Source organism: Pecten maximus, chromosome 11 (assembly GCF_902652985.1).
Source record: "Pecten maximus chromosome 11, xPecMax1.1, whole genome shotgun sequence".
In the NCBI taxonomy this organism is placed as follows: Eukaryota; Metazoa; Mollusca; class Bivalvia; order Pectinida; family Pectinidae; genus Pecten; species Pecten maximus.
The window spans coordinates 15,535,803-15,562,287 of record NC_047025.1 but is presented as its reverse complement, the minus strand read 5'-3'; the positions used below and the strand labels follow the sequence as shown (position 1 = coordinate 15,562,287).

The window sequence follows — 26,485 nt, the reverse complement described above, 5'->3', positions numbered from 1 at the left end:
ATTAACACATAAAAATACTAAATATAAAAGATACAAGTTAGCGCAAAAATATCTTGACGGCGCGAAAATATCCACACCGCGAACACTTTGGAAGCTGGCTAAGCGAAAATTTCCACACGCGAAAATATCCACTTTTACAGTACTCGAAATAGGTTTATTGTGTTGTTTTCTGACAGGCATTGACATTGCAGTGATGAGTTTCGTCATCAACTATTGACAATGGTCAGTCATCTGTTCCATATGATATGATTACACTGCCATTCTTAAGCTTCCATGTAATGACACGTGCATAGATGATGTCTAGTTGGTGTGGTTGGCAGAGATGAAAATGGACTAAGGGCAAAAAGGTTGAAAATTAGATTACTTCAATCTTTTCAATGGGAAAAATTACAAGTTTACATTACACTGATATTCTCAAAAAGGCTGAAATCAGCCAATCGGCTGAACATTTTCATCTCTGGGTTGGATAAAAGAAACCAATTGGTTGGACCATTGTCGTCCAGACATGCATATTATAGCATTTCGTCTCTCTACAAATACCCATAACATGTCAAGTGAGTTTGACCATAGTCACTTGAGTTGAGGATCAAACTCACTACATATTACTCTCTTCTATTAGCACTTATATAAATAATTTGATGAAAATGAAAAATTCCATATTTATTGACCATATATGTTACCACAGATACATATTTAGTATGTAACAAATTCTCCCAGTCCAGCCCACTGCCACTGGTATGGGAAACTTTCACAGCTATACATCTATACCTTTGTAATACCTCATAGCTCTTTTGTCTGTAGCTTTCAGAAGATGACCGAGAGATCTACGTGGTCCAACCTCGTACGTATTTGGAAAGGCTCTTCCTTGAGGACGAGAATAGATTTTCCTAATTGTCTGTTCCCATTTAACGGGCTGCACTATTTGTTCACATACATTGTTCTTTGCACGACTGGCATTGGTTGAAAATGGGTGGCCAGTCACATTCGAATACACAGGTACATTGCCAGGGGTCAAATAAATGTCCGTCAATGCCTCCTTAACTTCCAATGATGCCTCCCTCATAAGGCTTGTATGGAAAGCACCACTTACATTTAATCTTTTTAAATGACGAATTCCAAAGTCTTTCTGTGTTTCCAAAAGGAAGTCCAAAGCCTGAAAATTTTGTAATAAGCCATGTTCAATAAACTCTGTTATACATAGTTAACTTACAGAAGTTTAAATTATTAACCTGAGGATTTGATCACTTATTGTTTGGCTATCTTAGAATGGGTCCACTAAATAGAACTTTTGTTCCCCATTATGACATTATGACATTTTAGATATCCATCACAAGTGATACAAATCCACTTGCGTGCCAAGTTTACCCGCTGAAATATCCTGAAATTACTAAGCCAGGAGGCAAACTCATTCAAGGTATTCTTATACTTGATCAATGTATAAAGTGTGATTAAAATATGTTTAAAAATGAAGTCACTTGAGGGATCACAAAAGATTTTCTTCCAATAGAAACAATGACCTCGTCTTTGACCTTGGCACTCTACTTGACCAATATTATATATGAAGTTTTATCAAAAGGTGTTAAATAGTCACTAGAGCGCTGACAGATTTTCTATAAATAGTAACATTGACCTTGACATGGGCACCCTGAAACGCAAAATTATATAAGATATTCTCACAACTGACCTATATCTGAAGTATGATAAACATGCATTTAAATGATGAAAGTCGGTAGACTGCTGGAAATGATTTTCTATAAATAGTAACAGTGACCTTGTCCTTTACCTTGGCATCCTTTGAGAGACTGATTCTTAATGCAATACTAGAATACATCTTGGCATGTTTTATTATAGAAGTTGCATATATGCTGTATTCAATCGCGAGAACTACACAGGATTATACAGAAGTGAATATCACCTTTATATGGATTCAATCACAATATTGTACAGATAGTGAATATCACCTTTATATGGATTTAATCACAATATTGTACAAATAGTGAATATCACCGTTATATGGATTTAATCACAATATTGTACAGATAGTGAATATCACCGTTATATGGATTTAAATGATAATTTGATATTTAAGATTAAATTATAGTTTATATACAACGAATTTGCTTCATGCCTTATAAATTACTTATTACCCTATAGTTTTTATTGTGTGTATACATGTTTTGTTTTTGCCATGTGTATGTGTATCGGTACATGTTGATATGTAAATGAGATAAGAAGGATGTGGTTGATTGACCAATCAGCGTCCATTTTGGGGGTCACCCTGTTGGGGATTTTGCACCCCCCAGTATAGTTTTCTGTGCCTTGCAGCAAGGAAGTGTTCTGCGTTTTTATCTCGGCTTTTCAAGCTCTTTTTCTCTTCATACGTCGTTATTTTCCCAAAATAATCGCTATAACTAACATTATTCTTCGGTGAACTTTTTGGATGGTTACGTCGTTGTGGTGATCGTGAAAGTGTGCCAAACTTAAGAAACTTTCCAATCTTCACGAGTTTGGAGCTACGCCATTTTGGATTTAACTTTCTCAGAAGAACAGTTCGTAACTGCCTCCCCACAACTGTAAAGCGACGTGTTTTATTAAGCTAGAGACTCCCACGTTGTTCGTGTTCTGTGCGGTGTTTGTAAACACTGGATTAGTACGTAAACTTTGACCTCTCGGCCTCGTGAACTCTCACAGTCTCCGTGTCACCACTATGGGTCCGAAGCGTAGGAATGCGAGGCCTTTGCCTTACGATCCAGAGCTTTACGAAAACTGGACGATCGCTAGGTTACAGGAGGAATTGCGATCCAAAAACATCGCTTTTAAAGCGGGTTCAAAACGTATGACATTGGTAAAAAAGTTACGGGAAGCGACACGCTCGGAAACGAGGACTACTAACCCCTCCGCTCCACCCAGTAGAGGTGCGGTATACCATAATCCACCGCGGCAAGATGGCGTCACGGAAGTAGCAGTATCTACCGGTGATTCTACAACTAACTTAGATCGCCTGGTAAACATCGTTACAAGCCTCTCGGAAAGCGTCGCAACGCTACAAGACTCTTATATTCGACTGGAGAACAGGTTGGGAAATACAGAGAATGAAGCACGAGACAGGCGACAAGTTGCAGCCGCAGCTGGCAGCTCTAGTCAGACAGCTGTCGACTCTCTGAGGCTACCGGTGCCTACTTCACCAGCTGATTTTACTTTGGACACGGCTTACAAAAGATTTGAGGAATCGGCCACTTCTCAAGGTGAGATCAGTGAAAGAACTAGATTCGGCTATGTGTCTCAATCGCTGCCCTTAGTAGAAACTATTTCCCCTGCTTTACGTCACCAGATAATTACCGGTAGGGATGTGAATTTGGCAGCGCTTTTAATTCCTTACTTCGTTGGCAGTAGCGACCCAAACGGCCACTCTAATGATAAACCCGATGTTAGACTGTCCAGGAATTTAACTTTGAATGAATTCATCTTAGCTTTCGGGGTGTACAAACAGGTCATGTGTTCTGTCTACCCGTCTAGACGTGTGGAGTTGGATCTCTACGAAAGAGACCTAGTTGACATGGGCACCAGATACACGGTCGGATTCTATGACTATCATAGGCAGTTCTCTGCTAGGGCAGCTGCTCAATTAAGATACAACAACAAGCCTGTAGACTGGTCAATTCGGGACAATGTTCTTTTTTGTAACATTTTCACAAATCAACGCCCACTTACATGTGATTTGTGTGGTAGCCCTCTGCATGCTACAAGCTTCTGCCCCAATTCCGCGTTTGAACATAAGCGCCCAGGACCTCATAATGAAGGGCCCAAGCATACTAAACATGGATCACACAGAAACAGCTATTCCTCTGCAGTAGACGGTCACGGTCGCCCGCGAGTATATCACGAAGGTCGCGAGCTATGTAACAATTTTAATGGCCAATTTGGGTGTAATATGCCCTCGTGCAGCTACTCTCATGTGTGCTTAGTATGTAAGGGGAGCCACTCAAAGTTCGCGTGCCCTTTAGATGTAACCCGGTCTCAAAACAAGAAGAAATGAAGATTTTAGACTCCCTGCAGGCGACTACACCCATTAATATCAATGCTTTAAAATCAGCTTTGGACGGGCATCCAGATTTGGAGTTTGTGACTTTTCTTGTAGAAGGTTTGTCCCAAGGTTTTGATACAGGGTTTCAATCTTTACCGTGCTATTCCTATGAATGCCATAATCTGAAATCAGCCCTAGCCGATCCGGAAAGTGTTGCAGACCTAGTTACAAAGGAACTAGACAGAGGATACTTGCTGGGCCCATTTGATTTTATACCATTTGATAAGTTTCGAATCAACCCCATCGGCCTCGCAGAACATAAGTACTCTAAAAAGAAACGGCTTATAGTGGATATGTCAGCACCCCATCAAGACGAGGAAAATCCCAGTCTCAACAGTCTTATCGATAAGATTACATGTTCTTTAAAATACACTACTATCGATGATGCCATTTCACTCATAAAGGAGTTAGGTCTCAACGCCTGGCTTATGAAAACGGACATCACGGATGCGTTTAAGTTGTTACCAATAAAACCAGAGTTGTGGCCTTATCATGGTATTAAGTGGGACAGGAAATACTATTTTTTCAAGCGTTTAGTTTTCGGTAGTCGTTCCAGCCCCAAACTGTTTGATACTCTCTCTCGGGCGGTTTGTTGGATAGCGCGCAACAAATATGGGTCAACGAGGATCTGCTTATACGTTTTGTTACCCATTGTCAGAAGGCTCTACTTTTTAAGTTTGACACTATTAAATTGTATTTAGCCGGGATAAGGTTTAACTATATTAAAAGCAATCTAGGTGACCCTACTGCCAATACCTTAAGATTGACTTATATTTTGCGTGCAATTAAGAGGACGCAGGTAAATACCTCTTCTAAGCGTCTTCCTATTACTCATGTTTTATTATCTAAAATGTGCACTGCTATTACTCGGCATGGTATGTTTGAACCGTTCATTGATCTTATGTTAGTATGTATTTTTAAAACAGCATTTTATGGTTTTTTAAGATGTGGTGAATTTACATGTAAATCATTGTGGGATAAAAACTTTATTCGTATTTGCGATATTAGCATCTTGCCTGATTTGTCATGTTTTACTCTCACGTTGAGATCTTCCAAAACGGACCCATTCGGTCAAGGAGTAGATGTCAATGTATACGAAAATAGTGTTTTAACACCTGTGGCTACTATGAGTGAATATTTGCGTTTTCGAACCACTTCAGGTGCCTTACCTACTTCTCCTTTGTTTGTGGAGCGGAGCTGCTCTTCTAGACCACTCATGCGTCATACTTTTTTATCCTATTTAAAGGAGACTCTGACTCGGATTGGCGTTGATAATCAGTCTTTCAATGGTCATTCCTTTCGTATCGGCGCTAGTACCTCTGCTGCAGCAGCTGGGGTTGAAGATCATGTTATTCAAACCCTAGGTCGTTGGTCATCTGATTGTTTTATACGTTATATCCACACTAATCCTGCTACTATCCGTCGAGCCCAGCAGCAGATGTCTTCTTGACTAAAGTTTTATATTATTCCATTTATATTGTTGTGTTTGTATGCTTATAGATAAAGTAAGAGCTAAGATATACTTAGGACGTTGATATTCAGGTTTTTATCAGTTTTTCCCATAATATTTTATTGGGGGCTCTCACTTTATGTTGAACCTTCGTGTCACTCTTGTTTTAACATTTCGTTCAATTTGGCCTTTAATTCATGGGGAATTTTGCCCCCAATATTATAATAGAATATATTCTATGACGGTATGCTCCAGCTTCTCTCATATCGTTGAGGGTCTAGCTAGCATATACAGCTTCTCTCATATCGTTGAGGGTCTAGCTAGTTATTGTATATTCTATTCTCATTCAGCATCTCCAGATTCGTTTCAGAGTCTAGCAGCTTCTCTGGAAGCGTCCAGGGTCTAGTTGTTTCTCTGTATCCTTTGAGTCTCGATCTTGTAGCTGCTCTGCAGGGACACCTCAGAGTCAATTTAATTTGTTAAGGTTTTGGGATTGAGTGAGTAGCCCCTGATACGCCAAATGTTATGTCTTGTATATATTTATATATTACTGTAGTAAATAAACAGGTAAACTGTTCTTGTGTGTTTCGTTGTATATAAAATGATAATTTGATATTTAAGATTAAATTATAGTTTATATACAACGAATTTGCTTCATGCCTTATAAATTACTTATTACCCTATAGTTTTTATTGTGTGTATACATGTTTTGTTTTTGCCATGTGTATGTGTATCGGTACATGTTGATATGTAAATGAGATAAGAAGGATGTGGTTGATTGACCAATCAGCGTCCATTTTGGGGGTCACCCTGTTGGGGATTTTGCACCCCCCAGTATAGTTTTCTGTGCCTTGCAGCAAGGAAGTGTTCTGCGTTCCCACCCGCCATCCCCTGCAGCACCTTCTTTTTGTATATCTATGTTCACTATTGAGTTTTATAATTCTATGTATACCTTATAGTTTTTTCAGCTATTTCAAGCTGAAGTCTCGTGTATAAGAGCTCCAGTAAACATGTGTCCTCCTACCTTGGGTTGTAGTTTGGGTTACTCACTCATAATTGGGAAATAGTTTTATATGTTTAGGTTGTTAGCCTTTAATTCATGGGGAATTTTGCCCCCAATATTATAATAGAATATATTCTATGACGGTATGCTCCAGCTTCTCTCATATCGTTGAGGGTCTAGCTAGCATATACAGCTTCTCTCATATCGTTGAGGGTCTAGCTAGTTATTGTATATTCTATTCTCATTCAGCATCTCCAGATTCGTTTCAGAGTCTAGCAGCTTCTCTGGAAGCGTCCAGGGTCTAGTTGTTTCTCTGTATCCTTTGAGTCTCGATCTTGTAGCTGCTCTGCAGGGACACCTCAGAGTCAATTTAATTTGTTAAGGTTTTGGGATTGAGTGAGTAGCCCCTGATACGCCAAATGTTATGTCTTGTATATATTTATATATTACTGTAGTAAATAAACAGGTAAACTGTTCTTGTGTGTTTCGTTGTATATAAATCACAATATTGTACAGATAGTGAATATCACCGTTATAAGGATTTAATCACAATATTGTACAGATAGTGAATATCACCTTTATATGGATTTAATCACAATATTGTACAGATAGTGAATATCACCGTTATATGGATTTAATCACAATATTGTACAGATAGTTCATATCACCGTTATAAGGATTTAATCACAATATTGTACAGATAGTGAATATCACCGTTATATGGATTTAATCACAATATTGTACAGATAGTGAATATCACCGTTATATGGATTTAATCACAATATTGTACAGATAGTTAATATCACCGTTATATGGATTTAATCACAATATTGTACAGATAGCGAATATCACAGTTATATGGATTTAATCACAATATTGTACAGATAGCGAATATCACTTTTATATGGATTTAATCACAATATTGTACAGATAGCGAATATCACTTTTATATGGATTTAATCACAATATTGTACAGATAGTGAATATCACCTTCATATGGATTTAATCACAATATTGTACAAATAGTGAATATCACCGTTATATTGATTTAATCATAATATTGTACAGATAGTGAATATCACCGTTATATGGATTTAATCACAATATTGTACAGATAGCGAATATCACCGTTATATGGATTTAATCACAATATTGTACAGATAGCGAATATCACCTTTATATGGATTTAATCACAATATTGTACAGATAGTGAATATCACCTTTATATGGATTTAATCACAATATTGTACAGATAGTGAATATCACCGTTATATGGATTTAATCACAATATTGTACAGATAGCGAATATCACCTTTATATGGATTTAATCACAATATTGAACAGATAGTGAATATCACCGTTATATGGATTTAATCACAATATTGTACAGATAGCGAATATCACCTTTATATGGATTTAATCACAATATTGTACAGATAGCGAATATAACCGTTATATGGATTTAATCACAATATTGTACAGATAGCGAATATCACCGTTATATGGATTTAATGACAATATTGTACAGATAGTGAATATCACCTTTATATGGATTTAATCACAATATTGTACAGATAGTGAATATCACCGTTATATGGATTTAATCACAATATTGTACAGACAGTGAATATCACATTTATATGGATTTAATCACAATATTGTACAGATAGTGAATATCACCTTTATATGGATTTAATCACAATATTGTACAGATAGTGAATATCACCGTTATATGGATTCATAATGTTTACCTCTGTATGACCTGCTATAACTTTATATGGATTTATAATGTTTACCTCTGTATGACCATGGATTTATAATGTTTACCTCTGTATGACCTGCTATAACTTTATATGGATTTATAATGTTTACCTCTGTATGACCTGCTATAACTTTATATGGGTTTATAATGTTTACCTCTGTATGACCATGGGTTTATAAAGTTTACCTCTGTATGACCTGCTATAACTTTATATGGATTTATAATGTTTACCTCTGTATGACCTGCTATAACTTTATATGGGTTTATAATGTTTACCTCTGTATGACCATGGGTTTATGATGTTTACCTCTGTATGACCTGCTATAACTTTATATGGATTTATAATGTTTACCTCTGTATGACCTGCTATAACTTTATATGGGTTTATAATGTTTACCTCTGTATGACCATGGGTTTATAATGTTTACCTCTGTATGACCTGCTATAACTTTATATGGATTTATAATGTTTACCTCTGTATGACCATGGATTTATAATGTTTACCTCTGTATGACCTGCTATAACTTTCCTCTCTGTTCCTAAGAAGGCTGCCACCTTACAAACAGGATCTTCAATCCCTACTTTAGCTTTACAATATTCTCGTGCTGCCAACATGGCTTCCTTAAGGTAGCTGTTACAATCGTACACGACAGTCATCATACCACTGGAGACCTCTTCTGAACATCTCTGCATTGCTTCTGCTCTTAACTTGATCAGATTGATTCCTGGGGAAAACATAGAAAATTACAGATCAGACACATTGGTATGTGATGAACTAAAAATTATGTTTATTGTGTATGCATGCCTTGTTTTTGTTGGACTACTATATATCAACAAACAAAACTTGTCAGTACGATATGCTAGAATATCTTTAACTTTGGTGTGTAGCTCACTTGAAATCATAGTCTGAAATGCATTCAATATACATGTACACTTGAATATTCAGCCACAGTGACCTTTAAAATCAATTAGCTTGTCTACGGAAAGTGTTACTGTCTTTAGAAATGTTTAAAGCTGAAAATCTGATAATGGAAAAATTTATTCAAATATCTCATAAAGTGATGTGTCTACATACAGACAGACAGAAAGTCAATCCAGTCAGGTAGGCTGGGAGACTTCAGTATATCTCGGACAAAGGACGGGAGTCTATAAGGCTGTTTATTCCACACCATTGCCTTCATGATTTTAGAAATTTGACCTAGTTATCTTAGAAGATTGATGACCCAATTTTTACTGATGAAGCATAGATCTAGATATAAACATATATATATATATATATATATATAGATGACATTACCATCTTCAAAGGACAGGGATTCTGCAAACATCAGAGCACTTATCTCCCCTACACTGAAGCCTGTCGCAGCAATGCACATTTCTACAGCCTGAAAAAAAAAAAATAATAATGTCATATTTGAATGAAAATAAAAATTGGTAAAAAATTGGAAAAAATAATTTAAGGTGCATCACATTAAGATTTTTGTGTTGATTTTAAAACAGAGTAAAATTCATTGTCAGTTTAAAATTTCTTCTACTCCGATATCGATTAGAAATCATTTTGATTTGCAACATTTCATTGCATGCCACTTTTTGACTAGGTCAAGGTCATTCATTTAAACAAACTTGGCATCCCTTCACCCTACTCGTATATGTATATGAGGTCTTATTCCACCCGATTACATTGGTGTATATTACGGCCTCATATTGGATCAGCGTGTGTTTCTTGTAGCTGCCAGCACTGCAATCCAGGAGAGTGACAAAAAAGGTATCATAAACCATCTAAAACGATAATTTGTGTTTACAATTATGTGTACACTTACTTGTTGATGAAGTATTAATCGTTTCGTTTTTTTCGTCTATTTCAACTCCCAATTTGGATAAACCAGAAATAACCCAGAGAGGTCACAGATAAACCAGAAATAACCCCGAGAGGTCACAATCAAAACCAGTATGGTGGTATATATAAGTTGGAACTACGCTTAAACGACAAGAAAGGATATTAATCACTGGTTTTTGGATAGATATGGACACAAGTTTTGTAACTATGTGTATTTAGCATAGTTAAATAGAATAATGTAAGTCACATCGTATGAAATGTGAGTTATGATAACTTTTAAAAGACTTTAATTAGGTGTAGCAATAGGTCCTATGTGTGGTGGTATTACAGGTTACATGACAGCCTGTCAAAAGTTTCCTGTCGTGTTAACCTCTAATACTATTGGAGTACCCTTCATCCCAGCATGCTATTTTAAGGATGCCACGCAACCATGTAAAGTCTAAATCTGACTATAAATGCAGGCTCCAAAATTCTGACTGATGTGTGCGATTATGGTCAGTTTGAATGGACTTAACCATGAACATTCACTTTTACTACAGGCATACGAAACTGAAAGAGACCGATCTGTCTGGATAGTTGATAGGCAATGGACCCTTTTAGGACAAATTGTACTTAAACCTGTGCATGTTTTCCTTGTTCAGAAAGGAAAAGCTGTGATATCTCTGTTTTATCTACTGTCTCCTGTTTGGAATTAGAAAGAAGGATTACTCAAACTGTGATATTTTTACCTGTGGCTTCTCCTCTCTTAGTTTTTCAACGGCTGCCAAAGAAGTAACTACAATCGCAGGTTGAGAGAACTCGGTTCTTGACAATTTTGAATCAGGGCCTTTCAAGCAGAGTTCAAGCAGGTCATACCCCAGAACACCACTAGCGCGATCATAAACGTCTTTAGCGGCTGGAATATGTACAAGTTTTTTACCCATTCCCACGAAATGATTCCCCTGACCCGGAAACATCAAAACTGATGTCAGTGACGGATCTGTTCTGGCTGTCTCTGACTTATATAAATTTGGCTTTTCATTTCCTGTCAATTTATTAAGATCAAGTTCATCTGATGGAAATACATCGACTGCGTTTTCCGATTGTCCCGTGTACATGTCACTGACAAATGTCTTCAGCGACTTCGTGTCAACTTTGTGTGGTTTCTTTTTCGATTCATCGCCCACTTGTCCGTCACCGGAATCAACAGAAAAATTATTCTGCAATGCATGCTGAAAGTGACAATGTTCAGAACAGCATCCTGGTTGCAGACGTAAACGACGTATGAGCTTCAACACCGAAAAAGACTTGCTGGAATTCATCTTTCCGTATAACCGGAAGTGAAGGACATGTGTTTATATCAAAATCGAATTCATTGCTGTAAACTATTAAATTAGATAAAGAATTAAAAAATATCATTCTCACAGAAACATTATAAAGCAACTAAAAGTGTATTAGTTCAATGCAGAAAATATTATTTTTTGACGTAAATTGTGCTTGATTAAGTCGTAAAAATAGGTGTTTCCAGAGGATATTCCGAAAGGAAAATATTCCCGCGTTTTATAAAACACGTGACAAAGTTATTGTTGGGCCTTCCAGTGCAGCGGTGTAAAAAGAAGAAACGAGCACAGAAAACGTTACAGGTAATCGAATAATTTAACGCGATCATTAAGAGTTTTAAAATATTATTGATTATTTTAGAGGCTGCAATTATTCACGTCGTTATAGATCCAGCTCATCAGAGACGAGTATATATCACGTCTCTGAGCTGATGATCATCAGAAAATAAGTTGAACAGACTCAACTTAAGAAAGTCGGACGTGTTCATCAGATGTCGTAAGTTGCTCTCATTCATTATTTTTATGTCTGCGTAAAGGTGTGAGAGGAGTCAAATTGATTGTTTTTCTTTCGTACAGATTTTAGGCAGATTATCAAAATGTCTTCCCCTGTGACCCCAAGAAGAAAGAGCAAAAGGGGGAGGGAAGAAACCAGCAGTCCGCCTCCAGAGGCAGAGGATCCAGTTACACGTAAGTCCAGTTGTGGAAATGACATCTATCAGGTGCTTAATTGAAAATCTGTTTTCCTTCTTTTGCACTTGTCTTTTTTTCCGTTTCAAAACATTTTATTCAATCAAACATTTGAATTAATTTAGTAATTTACATACAATAATTTCATAATAGAGATAGAATTTAGATATATAAATATGGATTGGACAACAGGCTAAGCCTATGCAGGTCCTTTCCGTACTTCCGTTATCTTGTCTTACTTAATTTAACAAAGTCATTCACAAAAGTGAACTGATGGTTATACATTTTAAATTTAAGTAATCAATAAATCAGTTCAAAAATCTTCCAAGTTTTTTTTATATTGACCAACCTATCTTAAAACTATAATAGATAATTTATTTCAACTAATAGTAAAATTCAATTTTTACAACTTACATACTTGAAAGTAAATGGATAATCATGTTTTATGCATAAGTGGATCTGGCAAACATTCATTTCATGTTTGGTGTATTTTTTAGCATCAAGGCGTAGCACAAGGTCTGGAGCTTCAACACGTAAGTATCTCACTAATTGATCCTAACGAGGGTTGTCATGGGCACAGAATTTTGGCTCTGGGTTACTGATCTTCAATACCCCACTAGTACAGACATATTTTGACTATACACATTGTTTATAAAGAAGTGGCAATAATTCAACATTTCTTTAAACTACTTAGTTCTATTGGTATCGTATTCTTTTCCTTGCATTAAACTTCGTGAAAACAGAATAAATGACTGGCGTGAGATATTGTATATTTTCTGATCTTTGACAGTTGGCACAGAAGTATTTCATACTTCGTCGAGTACCAGGTTCACCATTTTTGAACCCAGGCTCTTTCTCATCAAACCCAACCTGTGTTTTTGTACATGGGTATTCAAAACAGCCCTAATCTTTACAGAGTCAAAAAACCTTAATGATCAGTAATTGTATGTTGGGCTGTCATCGAAGATCATTCTTGGATTTAGTGACATCAGACAAACCAATGTAGCTTTCATACATTTATACGACGAAATGATGACATATTGGGGAATTAGGTCTTAACAATAGATGATTGGTTTGAAAAGAGAAGCTTGCACACTGAATGCATTGTCTTTATATTGTATGGTTCATACACATGAAAATGCTAGAATTCGGGAGTCGGTGCTGGAATTTTGGTATACAAATATGTATGATATTAATTGAAGTAAATGTTTAAACTTATGACATTGTGATGTTAAATGTTTTGGAATGTTTGGGATTCCAGCAGCTTCTACTAAAGGGAGTGCAAGGAAGCAGAGAGCCTCATCTAAAGATGATGCCACATCCCCACCAAAGAAGGACAGGAGAATTGATAGCTCCCCAGGGGCCGATCTGGCTCCACTGCCATCGTCGCCGCCATCTGGTGTCCAGCAGGAGTCCTCACTGTTCTCTAGTCCTCCACAGTCCAGAGCAGGGGGTATGTTGATGTTACGTGATGAATAGAGTAAATCTCTTTGTAATTGTGAGAATTTATCAGTGTTCGGTTGTTTTTTATTATAATCAATAACCAATCAGTTGATAACAAGCTCTTAGTAAATTGGTATTGAAATTTCAGTAGTTGATCGTTGTGAACTGCCAAAATATAAGTGAATTGATAATAACTATTCAGTCATGTTTAGCTGATAATTGATTACAATTTTCCAACTAATTTCAAATAGTGGCTGCAGAATGACTGTTTGAATGATAGATTGGTTATGATATAAATTGACCAGTTATCATTATTGTTCAAGTTTCTGGATTGTTTCCCAGTACTATCAGGGATTAATCCAGAATTTAGGGGAAACTACCCTTTTTGGACCATAGGGGGAAAACAGTTCTGAAAAGAGGAAATTTAAACATCAGGAAGTTTCAGTTTTTTGCTTTAAAAACACATTTTCCAAGTAAAAACAGCAAATGGTTAATTAGGAAAGCAAATCTGGAGTATTTGGGAATATTATTGCCATAAAAATGAGGGAAAATACAATATTTCAGTGAATTTAACCCTTTGAGCGCTTGTCACCGCAAATGTCGTTCCGCTAGTATCGGTCTCGTAATGTTGGTCACCGCAAATGTCGTTCTGTTGACAACTTTTTTCACACGGCTCGTAGTGTTTTTCCATCCACGTGTTTATAAATATAAACGATTCTGATTGGTTGTGTAGGCCCCAAACTAGCATAATATGGTGTGTATACTTATACACGTTGCAGGAGTACTACGATATGCTCTGTTGAACAAGCCCCGAGAGCGATCGTAAACAAATCGTAAAATTCAATCATGGCGGCCGCTTTTGACTCCGACTAGGACTAGGACTAACGACGATAATATTGAAAATATCTTCAATGAAAATAATGACAGTGAACCTGATTTTGAATGTTTTGGACACGAGGATATTGTTAGGCAGGTAGCGGTAATTGCTCACATTGATTTGGATGACTTCTCGTCCGAGAATGATGAGGAAGACATAGCGGACATAGCGGAGAGTTGGAAGAAATCATCCACGGCACCTTTGTGTGCCCGTTTACAGGCGAATCAAAACTAAATGTCTATATGGGAAATCAAGAACCTATAGATTTTTTTCAGTTATTTCTGAATGACGATTTTTTAAATACTGTTGTCGAACAAACAAATTTATATGCCGACCGCAAAAAAAATCAAGGTGGTAAAGGAAATCACTCGCGTATCTCCAAGTGGAGACCGGTGTCACTTGAGGAGATGAAAGTATTTTTTGGTCTTGTTATAGCCATGGGATTGGTTCATAAAGCTGATACAGATACTTACTGGGCAGCTGAGGTCGTTATTTTTACTCCATTTTTCGGAGACAAAATGTCTAAAGATCGTTTCCAAAATATAAAATATAAAAATATTCTTCAAGGCTTTCCATACCTGTAATTTTCACCTGTACATCCTTACCTGACCAATTGTTAGAGACAAATTTACCATCTATGTAAACCTTAACATATACTGAACAAAATTTGTATATATGTCTATTATTGAAAATTGCAAGGAAAACATGTTATTGAACATAAAGAAAGGTATTCATAATTTCTGTATTTCTTCAAATTAATTCAACAGTGAGGCCCCTTGTATAGTAAGAGTATATAGCGCTTAAAGGGTTAACAGAAGTCTGAGGCTAAAAATGGAACAAAATTCTGAGGGGAAAATACCCATAAACGGTAGTAAAAAATCCCTAGATTGATCCCTGACTATGGAAATGTAATAAAGACATATTGAATATCATGCTAATTTAGCGATCGTCATCCTAAATATATCGTCAAAAATTTGAAAAGTACTAAAAACACAAAAATAATCAAATAAATAAAAATTTGTTATAAACCTGTGCATATGTTAATACAAGATTGCAACATTATCCAAATCCTCATTTACCCGATCAACTGCTCCTAATGCATAATGCAGTGGGGGAATTTAACATGAACTTAGATTCTGTTTCTTTGAATATGCACACCAATAAGACAACAAAGAGACGGCCCAGTAGCACTCCATTTCAACTTTCAACCACTCTTAAAACTGGAAATGAACGGAATACTATTAGTTACACCAACTCTTTGCCATGACACCATTAGGGAGCAATGTCCAATGGTGATTGTTGCATCCTCAGTCATATTACTTTCTAAGAACACTTTTGTTTGAAATCACAATCTGTGTACTGTATTGATCAGGCACTTGAGTGAATGTACTGTCGGCCATCATCTGAATGCACTTATATGACGCCTTGTGTTTAAGATAGAATAGAAACCGACTTTGGGATAATTTCTTCCAATGTTTTAAAACATATTTATACCCCCGCAACGAAGTTAGGGGGGGTATACTGGAATCAGGTTGTCTGTCCGTCCGTCCGTCTGTCTGTAGACGCATTTTGTCCGGACAACTCCTCCTAAACTGATGGGCCGATTTCAATGAAACTTCACACAAATATAGAGGACCATGTGTAGATGTGCATGCCACTTTATTTTTCTCAAAATTATGGTTGCTATGGCAACTGGTCACTATAAACAGGTTTTCTGATAAGAACCATAACTTTAAGTTTGTCCGGACAACTCCTCCTAAACCGATGGGCCGATTTCAATGAAACTTCACACAAATATAGAGGACCATGTGTAGATGTGCATGCCATTTTATTTTTCTCAAAATTATGGTTGCTATGGCAACTGGTCACTATAAACAGGTTTTCTGATAAGAACCATAACTTTAAGTTTGTCCGGACAACTCCTCCTAAACTGATGGGCCGATTTCAATGAAACTTCACACAAATATAGAGGACCATGTGTAGATGTGCATGCCACTTTATTTTTCTCAAAATTATGGTTGCTATGGCAACTGGTCACTATAAACAGGTTTTCTGATAAGAACCATAACTATAAGTTTGTCCGGACAACTCCTAAACCAAAGCGCCGATTTCAATGAAACTTCACACAAATACAGAGGACCATGTGTAGATGTGCATGCCACTTTATTTTTCTCAAAATATGGTTGCTATGGCAACTGGTCACTATAAACAGGTTTTCCGATAAGAACCATAACTTTAAGTTTGTCCAGACAACTTCTCCTAAACCAAAGCGCCGATTTCAATGAAACTTTTCACAAATATAGAGGACCATGTGTAGATGTGCATGCCACTTTTTTTTCTTTTTTTTTTTTAAATATGGTTGCTATGGCAACTGGTCACTATATTACTGGGTTATCTTATTAAGCCTTCCATTTCACCATTGCAGATTGCGGGGGTATTATTCAGCCATCTTGGCGACAGTTCTAGTTGTGTTTGCTATTACTGCTCAAAGGACAAAAACCTGCCCACACGCAAAACAAAAAAAAATGAAACTGGCTGAAGTTCTATCTTAAATTACTCTGAAGTTATTACCTGGGGTTTTTCATGCCCTGTTTAGAGAAACCAGGATATCCTTGATGGCACGCATTGTTTATTGTAAATGTTTCATTTAATCTTCCAGCTCCAACAAGTGAAATTGACCTAAGTTCTCCATTGAATTATGGAACTCCTAGTTCAAGAGGTGGTCCTAGGACACCAGGTGTTCTGAATACTCCTATCCGCAGTCGACCAGATGTTCGCAGTGACCGCAAGTTGAGACAAGTGACCATTGGAGGATCAGATCCAAGTGTATGTCATACTATGAGTTTAACACATTCTCACATAATTTGATTCCTAATGGTATTATTTGGAAATTCTATATCTATTTTTACACAGATTTTGTTTTATGTTTTTGATAAGAAAATATCTCTTGATCTTGCATTACCTGAAATTTACAACAGCAGCTAGCCTTTGCCAGTTTAATTTTTTTTTTAAATAAAGAAACATTTTATTTAAAATTCGGAAGATATATGGATTTTTCATTGTTTTGGGAAACACACTTTTTGAGTTAGGAGTTTCAACTTCGATAAGAATATTGAATGCAAAATAAAAAAAACCTTTCTTTTGTCGAAGAAAAGCAGATAATTAAATATCATATATCACAATACCTTTAAGTGTTGATCACATATTGACAATATGATAATATTGATGTTTTAAATGTATTGCAGGAGCCTACGCGGATCACCAGTGAGATCACCAGTGATCCTAACGCTGGACCACAGCTTGTGATCTGGGGCACAGATGTCGTCGTCAGTCACTGTAAAGAAAAGTTCCGTCGCTTCATCGCACGCTTCATAGACCGAAATGTATCTGAAGATGAAGAGTTTTCTGGAATGGATATTAATGAACCTTACTACCTGCAACGGTTGGAAGAAGTTAGTTTGGATATTTATCAAGATCCATTCTAATAAGATAATTTATGTTTGGTTGGGGCAACCTGTATAATCAATGACAGAATGGGAAATGAAGATTTACCCAAATTTTCTGAAAATAATTTCCTAATTACCTAAACTTGATGAAAGACATTGAGAAACTGTTAGTTAGTATGAGCAATTGAAAATAAGTATGCGCATTTAAAATCTTGAATTAACAAATATCTTGTATTTTGCCATTTAGAAAGCTACCCTTGAAAGTCAAGAAATTTCTGACCCTGGTCACACTGCTCAAAAACTATTTGATGTCTTGTTATTAAAATTGAAAATGAGTGTAAGATTATAAAAAAGCAGTTCTCGGCTAATAATTTAAAAATGTATATTGTAATGGTTATCATTTGTGCTGTCAGGTGAATGTCATAGGTGAGCCTTTCCTTGGGATCAACTGTAGCCACTTGAAGGAATTTGACCAGGATTTGTATCGCCAGCTAATCGCTTACCCCCAGGAAGTAATTCCCACATTTGACATGGCGATCAATGAAATGTTCTTTGATCGATACCCAGACACTGTTCTAGAGCACCAGATTCAAATACGACCCTACAATGCAGAGAAGACGAAAAACATGCGTTCGTTGAACCCTGAGGGTGAGACATATAAATTTTCAAAAGGAAAGAAAAACCTGAATTATTTACAAAGTTAAAACATAGTGAAGACTGAATTAATGTGATATGATCAGTTTCTTCTATTTCGTCTGCTTTTGCTATCGATCACGGTTTGCGAAATGTAATTATTAATTTTTGCGAAAGTGTTTTCAACCTTAAAAACAATCTAGACAGCAAATACATTGCCCTAACTTTAATTCCACCACTTAAGTAATTAATTATCTTGTGTGCTATGTGTAAAAAAATTAATAACTTCTGAATGATATAGTTTCTTAGTTCGTATTGATATGTTGAATATTGATATTAAATGCTTTCCTCAGTCAGTGATACAAAACCTAGCAATAGATAATATTAGTATGTATTTTGTTGAAATATATTTAGTAGAACACAATTCATACATTACCTGATAGGGACTTTATTTTAATTGACAACCTTTTCTGTGTCATAACAACCTTGTAACTCTTTTGTCTAGACATTGACCAGCTAATCACCATCAGTGGAATGGTGATCCGCACTTCATCCTTGATCCCAGAGATGCGAGAGGCCTTTTTTAAATGTTACGTGTGTGGTAACTCTGCCTCCGTAGAGATTGACCGCGGCCGTATCGCGGAGCCAACACTTTGTACCAACTGTAATACAAATCACTCCTTTGCCATGGTCCATAACCGTTCTCAGTTCACTGACAAACAGCTCATCAAACTCCAGGAATCACCAGGTAAGGCACAATACCATGTATACCTGTTTCAAGTAGACCTTCTCTCTTGTTCAAAACTGAGATTTAATGATGCTTATTTCCCAATTTTCCTTGTTTTCTTGTTACTCTGGGTAACGGACCTTGCAAAAACAAAAAAACTCTGTTGCATATATTCATTACTGTGTACCGAATGACATACTACCAGCTGTTCAACTACTTGAGTAGAAGAAGAAAGAATTATTTAATTTTTAAAACAGAATGTGTGGTTTAATTGTGTTTATATCTAATAATTTGTGACTTTATGTTTAAGATGACATGCCCCCTGGTCAGACTCCACACACAGTGTCTCTGTATGCCCACAATGACCTTGTGGACAAGGTCCAACCGGGTGACCGAGTGACTATCACGGGTATTTATCGTGCCACACCTCTCCGTGTCAATCCTCGCCTCCGTAATGTCAAGTCGGTTTACAAAACCCACATCGACACTGTACACTTCCGCAAGCTAGATAGCTCCAGACTTCGGGAATGCACTGTTGATGATGATGAACAGTAAGTTGGTGTTTTAAAGGATTTGAGAGTTAGGGAAAGTTTGGTACAAAAACACCTGATAACTTTATACAGGTTAACTTGAGGTAAACTTTTTAACTGAACAGAATCAAATTGATAATGGCTTACAGCTTATCAGCTTATTAGTGACATTAGTAATTTGTTTATCAAATTCAAAGCAACAATTTGATATTTCTGAATTATTTTATACACATTACATGGCATTTTCAAAATTAAGTTTAACACTATATCACGATAAATATGAAAACATTGCATGAATCAGAGGTTGATGCAGTAAATTATCTAATTGTTTCCCCAACACCCTGTTTATCTAGTGGTAATTTATTTCATGGTACAAATTTTTCTGTAAAATATTTGTTCTAGTAATTGAATTGTGAATTGGATGTTATTGTTGTTGTAATGTCTTTTCAAGGAAAGAAGCTATGCTAAGCCAAGAAAGGATTGATTTCCTTAAAGAATTGTCAAAAAAGTCTGACATATACGAAAGATTGGCCCATGCTATAGGTATGTACGTTATGTGACATCGACAGTGAAAAATAAATAAATGGTAAATGTTTCATGCATGATTTTCAGAATGCAATTGGATGTTAAATGTATCATACATAATTTTCAGGAAGATTATATGTAGGTTAAAATGAAATGAAACAATTCCAACATTGTGACATTGATGTTAATCTTCTGTCTGTAGAGTATATTTTATAAAAAAAAAATATTTAAAGAGAAACTGGTTAAGTGATGTTCTGGTAATTGATAAAAAGTATTGAAGTCATCCAATTTTGAAGAATCTCTTGATTGTAATCCTGGATGAAAAACTTTTTTTACTGTAAATTTATTGTAAAGAGCCACAACTTCAATTACAACTGAACTTTGAATTACAGCCCCAAGCATTTATGAAAATGAAGATGTAAAGAAAGGCATCCTATTGCAATTGTTTGGAGGATGTAGAAAGGATTTCTCCAATACAGGCAGAGGGAAATTCAGGTAACTTTTGTGATTAACAAAAACTGCTTGCGCTCTCTTCGGCTGATTTACTTAATGCAGTGAGATTTGATTTGAGGAAGCTGTTGAATTTCATTTTAATTTGTCTGGCAATGATAGAACATACCCTTTTCAAGTAATTTCATGAATGTTTACGAATTATCAGTATTACAACATTTATTTTATGGTTGCTTCGTGATATTTCTGTGTTTTTTTGCCAAATTGTTGAATAGCTAGGTAAATAAATGATTAGTAATAATATATTCTTTTTCACAGGAGTTTCATATTTAGACATAGTGTAGTTTACAATATGACCCTGTTATACATAGACAATGAATCTGTCTGTGATAGATGACAGATTCAAGCTAATCTCATGTTACATCGAGAACATGTTACAACTGTCATAGCCATAAAACATTAATATAGGTAAGGATAAGTCACTAAATACCTGTGGAAGATGGTATTTTATGTTGTACCTGTACTTTTAGGTCGGAGATGAACATTCTGCTTTGCGGAGACCCAGGAACCAGCAAGTCACAGTTGCTGCAGTATGTACACCATCTGGTACCCAGGGGTCAGTACACGTCCGGGAAAGGCTCCAGTGCAGTAGGTCTGACTGCCTACGTCACCAAAGACCCAGAGACACGGCAGCTTGTACTGCAAACGTAAGAGACGCGTCACATATCTAAGTGTTTGGCAAATATATCTTTAGGATGTTTTAAAATTTCAAAAATGGATAAAGACTATAATTTTCCATTGTTTGTATGCAGAATGCAGCTTTCTGATTATTCAGGTATTCCTTTCATTCATACCTCTATAAAAAAACATATATGGCGTGAAACAAGAGAAGTCGAAGTACCATCATTGACGATGCACATTGATTTGTTCAAAAGAATCCGTTATTAAATAAGTAAAATTTTACATGATTTAAGTTTGAAATACAGTTTCAGAAATTAATTATTTTAGCATTGATGTCAATACATTTTCTTAGTTTTATAGGGTTTATGACGGAAAAAAATGTTTGCAAACTTTCGTAAGAATCTGCTATGCATTAATCATCCATTAATAATGAACGCTGTCGTTACTATCACAAGCAGATATTCTGAAAAGCATTGGATACAGAACTATTATAAAACGAATTGATGTATTTTACAGTGGAGCCTTGGTTCTAAGTGACAATGGTGTGTGTTGTATTGACGAGTTTGACAAGATGAGTGATAGCACCAGATCAATTTTACATGAAGTCATGGTTAGTATTTTCTTATCGAAAGGACGAGTCGTATGTTATATAAAAACAATAGCTGAGAAAGTGAATAAATTGAGGTTAGCTCAGAGGGAAGTATTCAAGGTTTGTTGCCATTTTGTAATGTGATTATAAGATGTCGGTAGCAAGTTTACATAGTACAATGCACCAAAGTTTTGTTTTCAGTTTCTGTTTGATTTATAAGCCAATGAAATGAGATCTTCTGTGTCAGAAATGCATATTTACCAAGGCTGGGTATCTGGCCAAACATGTCGGTGACAAAGTGAACAAGGGGTCATAACTCTACTCAGAGTGGGAACTGTTAGTACGATCAGTAATTTTGATGGGAGAAGAGGATATGTTAATTATCTGGCGAGATTTGAAAGTTGTAAATACAGTATATTTTATGTCTACTTGACCAAACGTAAGACAAGTCTTTGACTCATTTTGTTATTGAGTATACAAACTTATTACTATTATTGAATTGTTGGTTTATGTAAACAGGAGCAGCAGACCCTCTCTATTGCGAAGGCAGGAATCATCTGTTCCCTCAATGCCAGGACATCTATCCTAGCAGCGGCCAACCCTGTCGAGTCACAGTGGAATAAAAACAGAACCATTACAGAAAACATCCAGTTACCACATACACTGCTGTCGAGGTAGGTCAAATCATAGTGTGGAACAAATTCAAACATTACCGAAAACATCCAGTTACCCATACACTGCTGTCGATGTAGGTCAAATCATAGTGTGGAACAAACTGGAACATTACAGTAAACATCCAGCTACCACATACACTGCTGTCGAGGTAGGTCAAATCGTAGTGTGGAACAAACTCGAACATTACAGTAAACATCCAGCTACCACATACACTGCTGTCGAGGTAGGTCAAATCGTAGTGTTGAACAAACTCGAACATTACAGTAAACATCCAGCTACCACATACACTGCTGTCGAGGTAGGTCAAATCGTAGTGTGGAACAAACTCAAACATTACAGTAAACATCCAGCTACCACATACACTGCTGTCGAGGTAGGTCAAATCGTAGTGTGGAACAAACTCAAACATTACAGTAAACATCCAGCTACCACATACACTGCTGTCGAGGTAGGTCAAATCGTAGTGTGGAACAAACTCAAACATTACAGAAAACATTCAGCTACCACATACACTGCTGTCGAGGTAGGTCAAATCGTAGTGTGGAACAAATTCAAACATTACAGTAAACATCCAGCTACCACATACACTGCTGTTGAAGTAGGTCAAATTGTAGTGTGGAACAAACTCAAACATTACAGTAAACATCCAGTTACCACATACACTGCTGTCGAGGTAGGTCAAATCGTAGTGTTGAACAAACTCAAACATTACAGTAAACATCCAGCTACCACATACACTGCCGTCGAGGTAGGTCAAATCGTAGTGTGGAACAAACTCAAACATTACAGGAAACATCCAGCTACCACATACACTGCTGTCGAGGTAGGTCAAATCTGTAGTGTGGAACAAACTCAAACATTACAGTAAACATCCAGTTACCCATACACTGCTGTCGAGGTAGGTCAAATCATAGTGTGGAACAAATTCAAACATTAGAAAACAGTCAGTTACCAAATACAAGTCCTACCACTGCTGTTCCTGGGGAACAAAAAGATCCAGTACACTAGTTAGGTAAAAATCTTACTACCATCTACATTGTTGATTAAACCTAAATCATTACAAATATCATGTAACTGTTGTATAAGTTAAAATTTAACTAGCTTGCTACCAAATTATATTATTGAAATCCAGAGAATCTATAGATCTATGTAAAATTGAAGTATGCAGAGTGATGCAATAATTCCAGTCCAGGACATTGGTACTTCACTTTGTCTAGTTGAGAAGGTTTAATTTTGGAAGTTATATTTTCACAAAGAGAAATCTTAAGATGACAAATTATGTTTTCATTTGCAGATTTGACCTCATCTTCCTGATCCTTGACCCCCAGGATGAAGTATTTGATCGTCGGTTGGCCAGTCATCTTGTGTCACTGTACTTCCGTTCGGAGAAGGAGGAGGCAGAGGAGCATTTGGTAAGTAGTACTGGCATAGTAAAAGATGTTCATTCCCACCGGGGGAGATGTGATCAGGTTTGTACTCGCTTGGACAGGTACATCATTAACATATTGCATGATCAGGAGATTGAAGTAATACTGATTAACACAAATTTTTGCCTTAGCATAAATTTCAAATTTTGCGTTTTAGGACATGAGCATTCTAAAGGACTACCTAACCTACACCAAGAACTACATCCAACCTAAGATTGGGGAAGAGTCTGGCCAGACATTGATTCAGGCTTACGTAGATATGAGGAAGGTGGGCAGTGGGCGGGGTCAGATTTCTGCCTACCCTCGTCAGCTCGAGTCTCTCATCAGATTGTCTGAGGCCCACGCGAAGATGAGGTTCTCTTCAGTTGTGGAAACCTGTGATGTGGAGGAGGCCAAAAGGTAATGAACACTACTGTAAATTAATCGTGTAGATATATATTGCAGTTGTATGCTGGTGTATATTTCAATTAATGATGTATTTGTATACTGGTATATATTTCAATTATGTAAATGATGGTATATATTTCAATTAATGATGTATTTGTATACTGGTATTTATTTCAATTATGTAAATGATGTATTGGTATACTGGTATATATTTCAGCAGATTTTGGGTGATATTTATGTTAACCAATCTCTGTCTTGTTTGATAGACTATACAAGGAGGCCATGAAACAAGCAGCCATTGACCCGTCTACTGGCAAGATTGACATTACAATCCTGACCACAGGTATAAGTGGTGCCGCCCGCAAGAGGAAGGCGGAGATTACTCAGGCACTCAAGAAACTGATTCAAGAAAAGGGCAAGGTCCCAACTCTCAAACACCAGAAACTGTTTGAGGATTTCAAGGAAAAATCCGACTTTGTAAGTATTCTGTAGGAGTTGCTATTATTCTTTCTAAAATCAATAGACAGTTACATCACTTGAGATTTCTTGAAATACTATCCCAAGAAATACACCAATATTTGTTCAGTTTTTGTTATCCATGATGTTCATAGATTCAAGCAATAAAGTGATTTAATGGATTAAGTAGTGAGATTAATTTTATAGTTGTTTTAGGATTGTCAGATTTTAGTAATATATTGGAACTTCACATTAAATGTTCAAAATATTGTTTATTACTTATTACTCCCACAGCCTTTCATCGCAGTTCAGATTTGGCTGAATGACACCTTACATTCTTTAAATTCATTTTATAATGAATACAATTGTTCGTTGCTATCAGGAGCATGAACATGCGTCATTTGACTGAATCCTTTATGAACTTCTAAAATTGAAAAATGATAGGATTGTTAAAGATTTGATTTTGAAGCATTATTGACTATAAAGGGTATTTCAGTGTATACTTGAGATTTGAGTTTGAAGCATTATTGACTATAAAGGGTATTTTAGTGTGTACTCGAGATTTGAGTTTGAAGCATTATTCACTATAAAGGTTATTTTAGTGTGTACTTGCTGACTTTGTTCACCAATAGTATTATAGTATTATACCTTCTCTGTCAGTTCTATGATTGGTCTTGTTTCACTTCAGCCCATCTCGAGAGAATCATATGATGACGCCCTGAAAGAACTTCAAGAGGAAGACTTCTTGATTGTCACCAACAAACTGATTCGCCTCTGTCAGTAACAATGGATTACTTCAATGAAATGAAGTTGGATATAGACAGTGAGGATTATCGTCAGTTACGAGGATTATTGTCAGTTACGAGGACTGGTTGGTGTAGAAGATAAATATGGAGGTTTTAACAGATCTGATGAACAATGAAATTTGCATGAATTGCATGTCCATTTTTTTCTATGAAATTCTTATTGTTGCATGTATTAAACCGTACTATCACATACTTGATGGACATGCAAGCTTCCTCTGTGAACTCTTTCAGTGCTAGATATTTATGATATATCAGTGGGTGTCAGCAGTATTGCGGCTGTTGGGACATTTATGGGTAAAGGATTTGTAAATATACCAAGTTTGTGGACAAATGTGTACATTATAACTAATGTTACTAAATAGAAGCCAGACAAATGATTATTACAGAATTTGTGATGGACAGATAGAATGTTGGTATCATAATTTGAAATGAAATTCACTTCTGTTCTTTGTATATAGATTATTAATGATTAAATATTCAAAATGATCACAAGTTTGTTAATTGATTTTGTTCTTTTTCTTATCAGTTAAGAAATCAATAGAGTAAGTTAATTTGGGATGTGCCCACCTGTCCATTTCCTGTCCATTGTCCAGGTGTTTGAGTACAGATTATAAGTACAGCACACCTGTCCATTGTCCAGGTGTATCGAGTACAGATTATAAGTACAGCCCACCTGTCCATTGCCCAGGTG

The 26,485-nt window shown here is 36.3% G+C and overlaps 1 protein-coding gene across 2 annotated transcripts; it reads left to right on the top strand.

Moving 5' to 3' along the window:
- The first annotated feature begins 11,658 nt into the window (after positions 1 to 11,658).
- Positions 11,659 to 26,286, top strand: LOC117338166 (DNA replication licensing factor mcm4-A-like). Of its 2 annotated transcripts, none has more exons than XM_033899391.1 (18): positions 11,659 to 11,758; positions 12,032 to 12,142; positions 12,640 to 12,675; positions 13,407 to 13,595; positions 17,122 to 17,288; positions 17,708 to 17,914; positions 18,322 to 18,556; positions 19,047 to 19,289; positions 19,579 to 19,819; positions 20,250 to 20,341; positions 20,716 to 20,818; positions 21,304 to 21,480; positions 21,971 to 22,064; positions 22,563 to 22,717; positions 24,013 to 24,130; positions 24,303 to 24,544; positions 24,799 to 25,009; positions 25,677 to 26,286. In XM_033899391.1, the coding sequence occupies exons 2-18, from the start codon at positions 12,052 to 12,054 to the stop codon at positions 25,770 to 25,772; spliced, it is 2,697 nt and encodes an 898-aa protein (XP_033755282.1). In that variant the 5' UTR covers positions 11,659 to 11,758; positions 12,032 to 12,051; the 3' UTR covers positions 25,773 to 26,286. The 2 variants fall into 2 exon arrangements, with proteins under 2 accessions (XP_033755282.1, XP_033755281.1); XM_033899390.1 differs by having other exon boundaries at positions 13,404 to 13,595.
- The last annotated feature ends 199 nt before the right edge of the window (positions 26,287 to 26,485 follow it).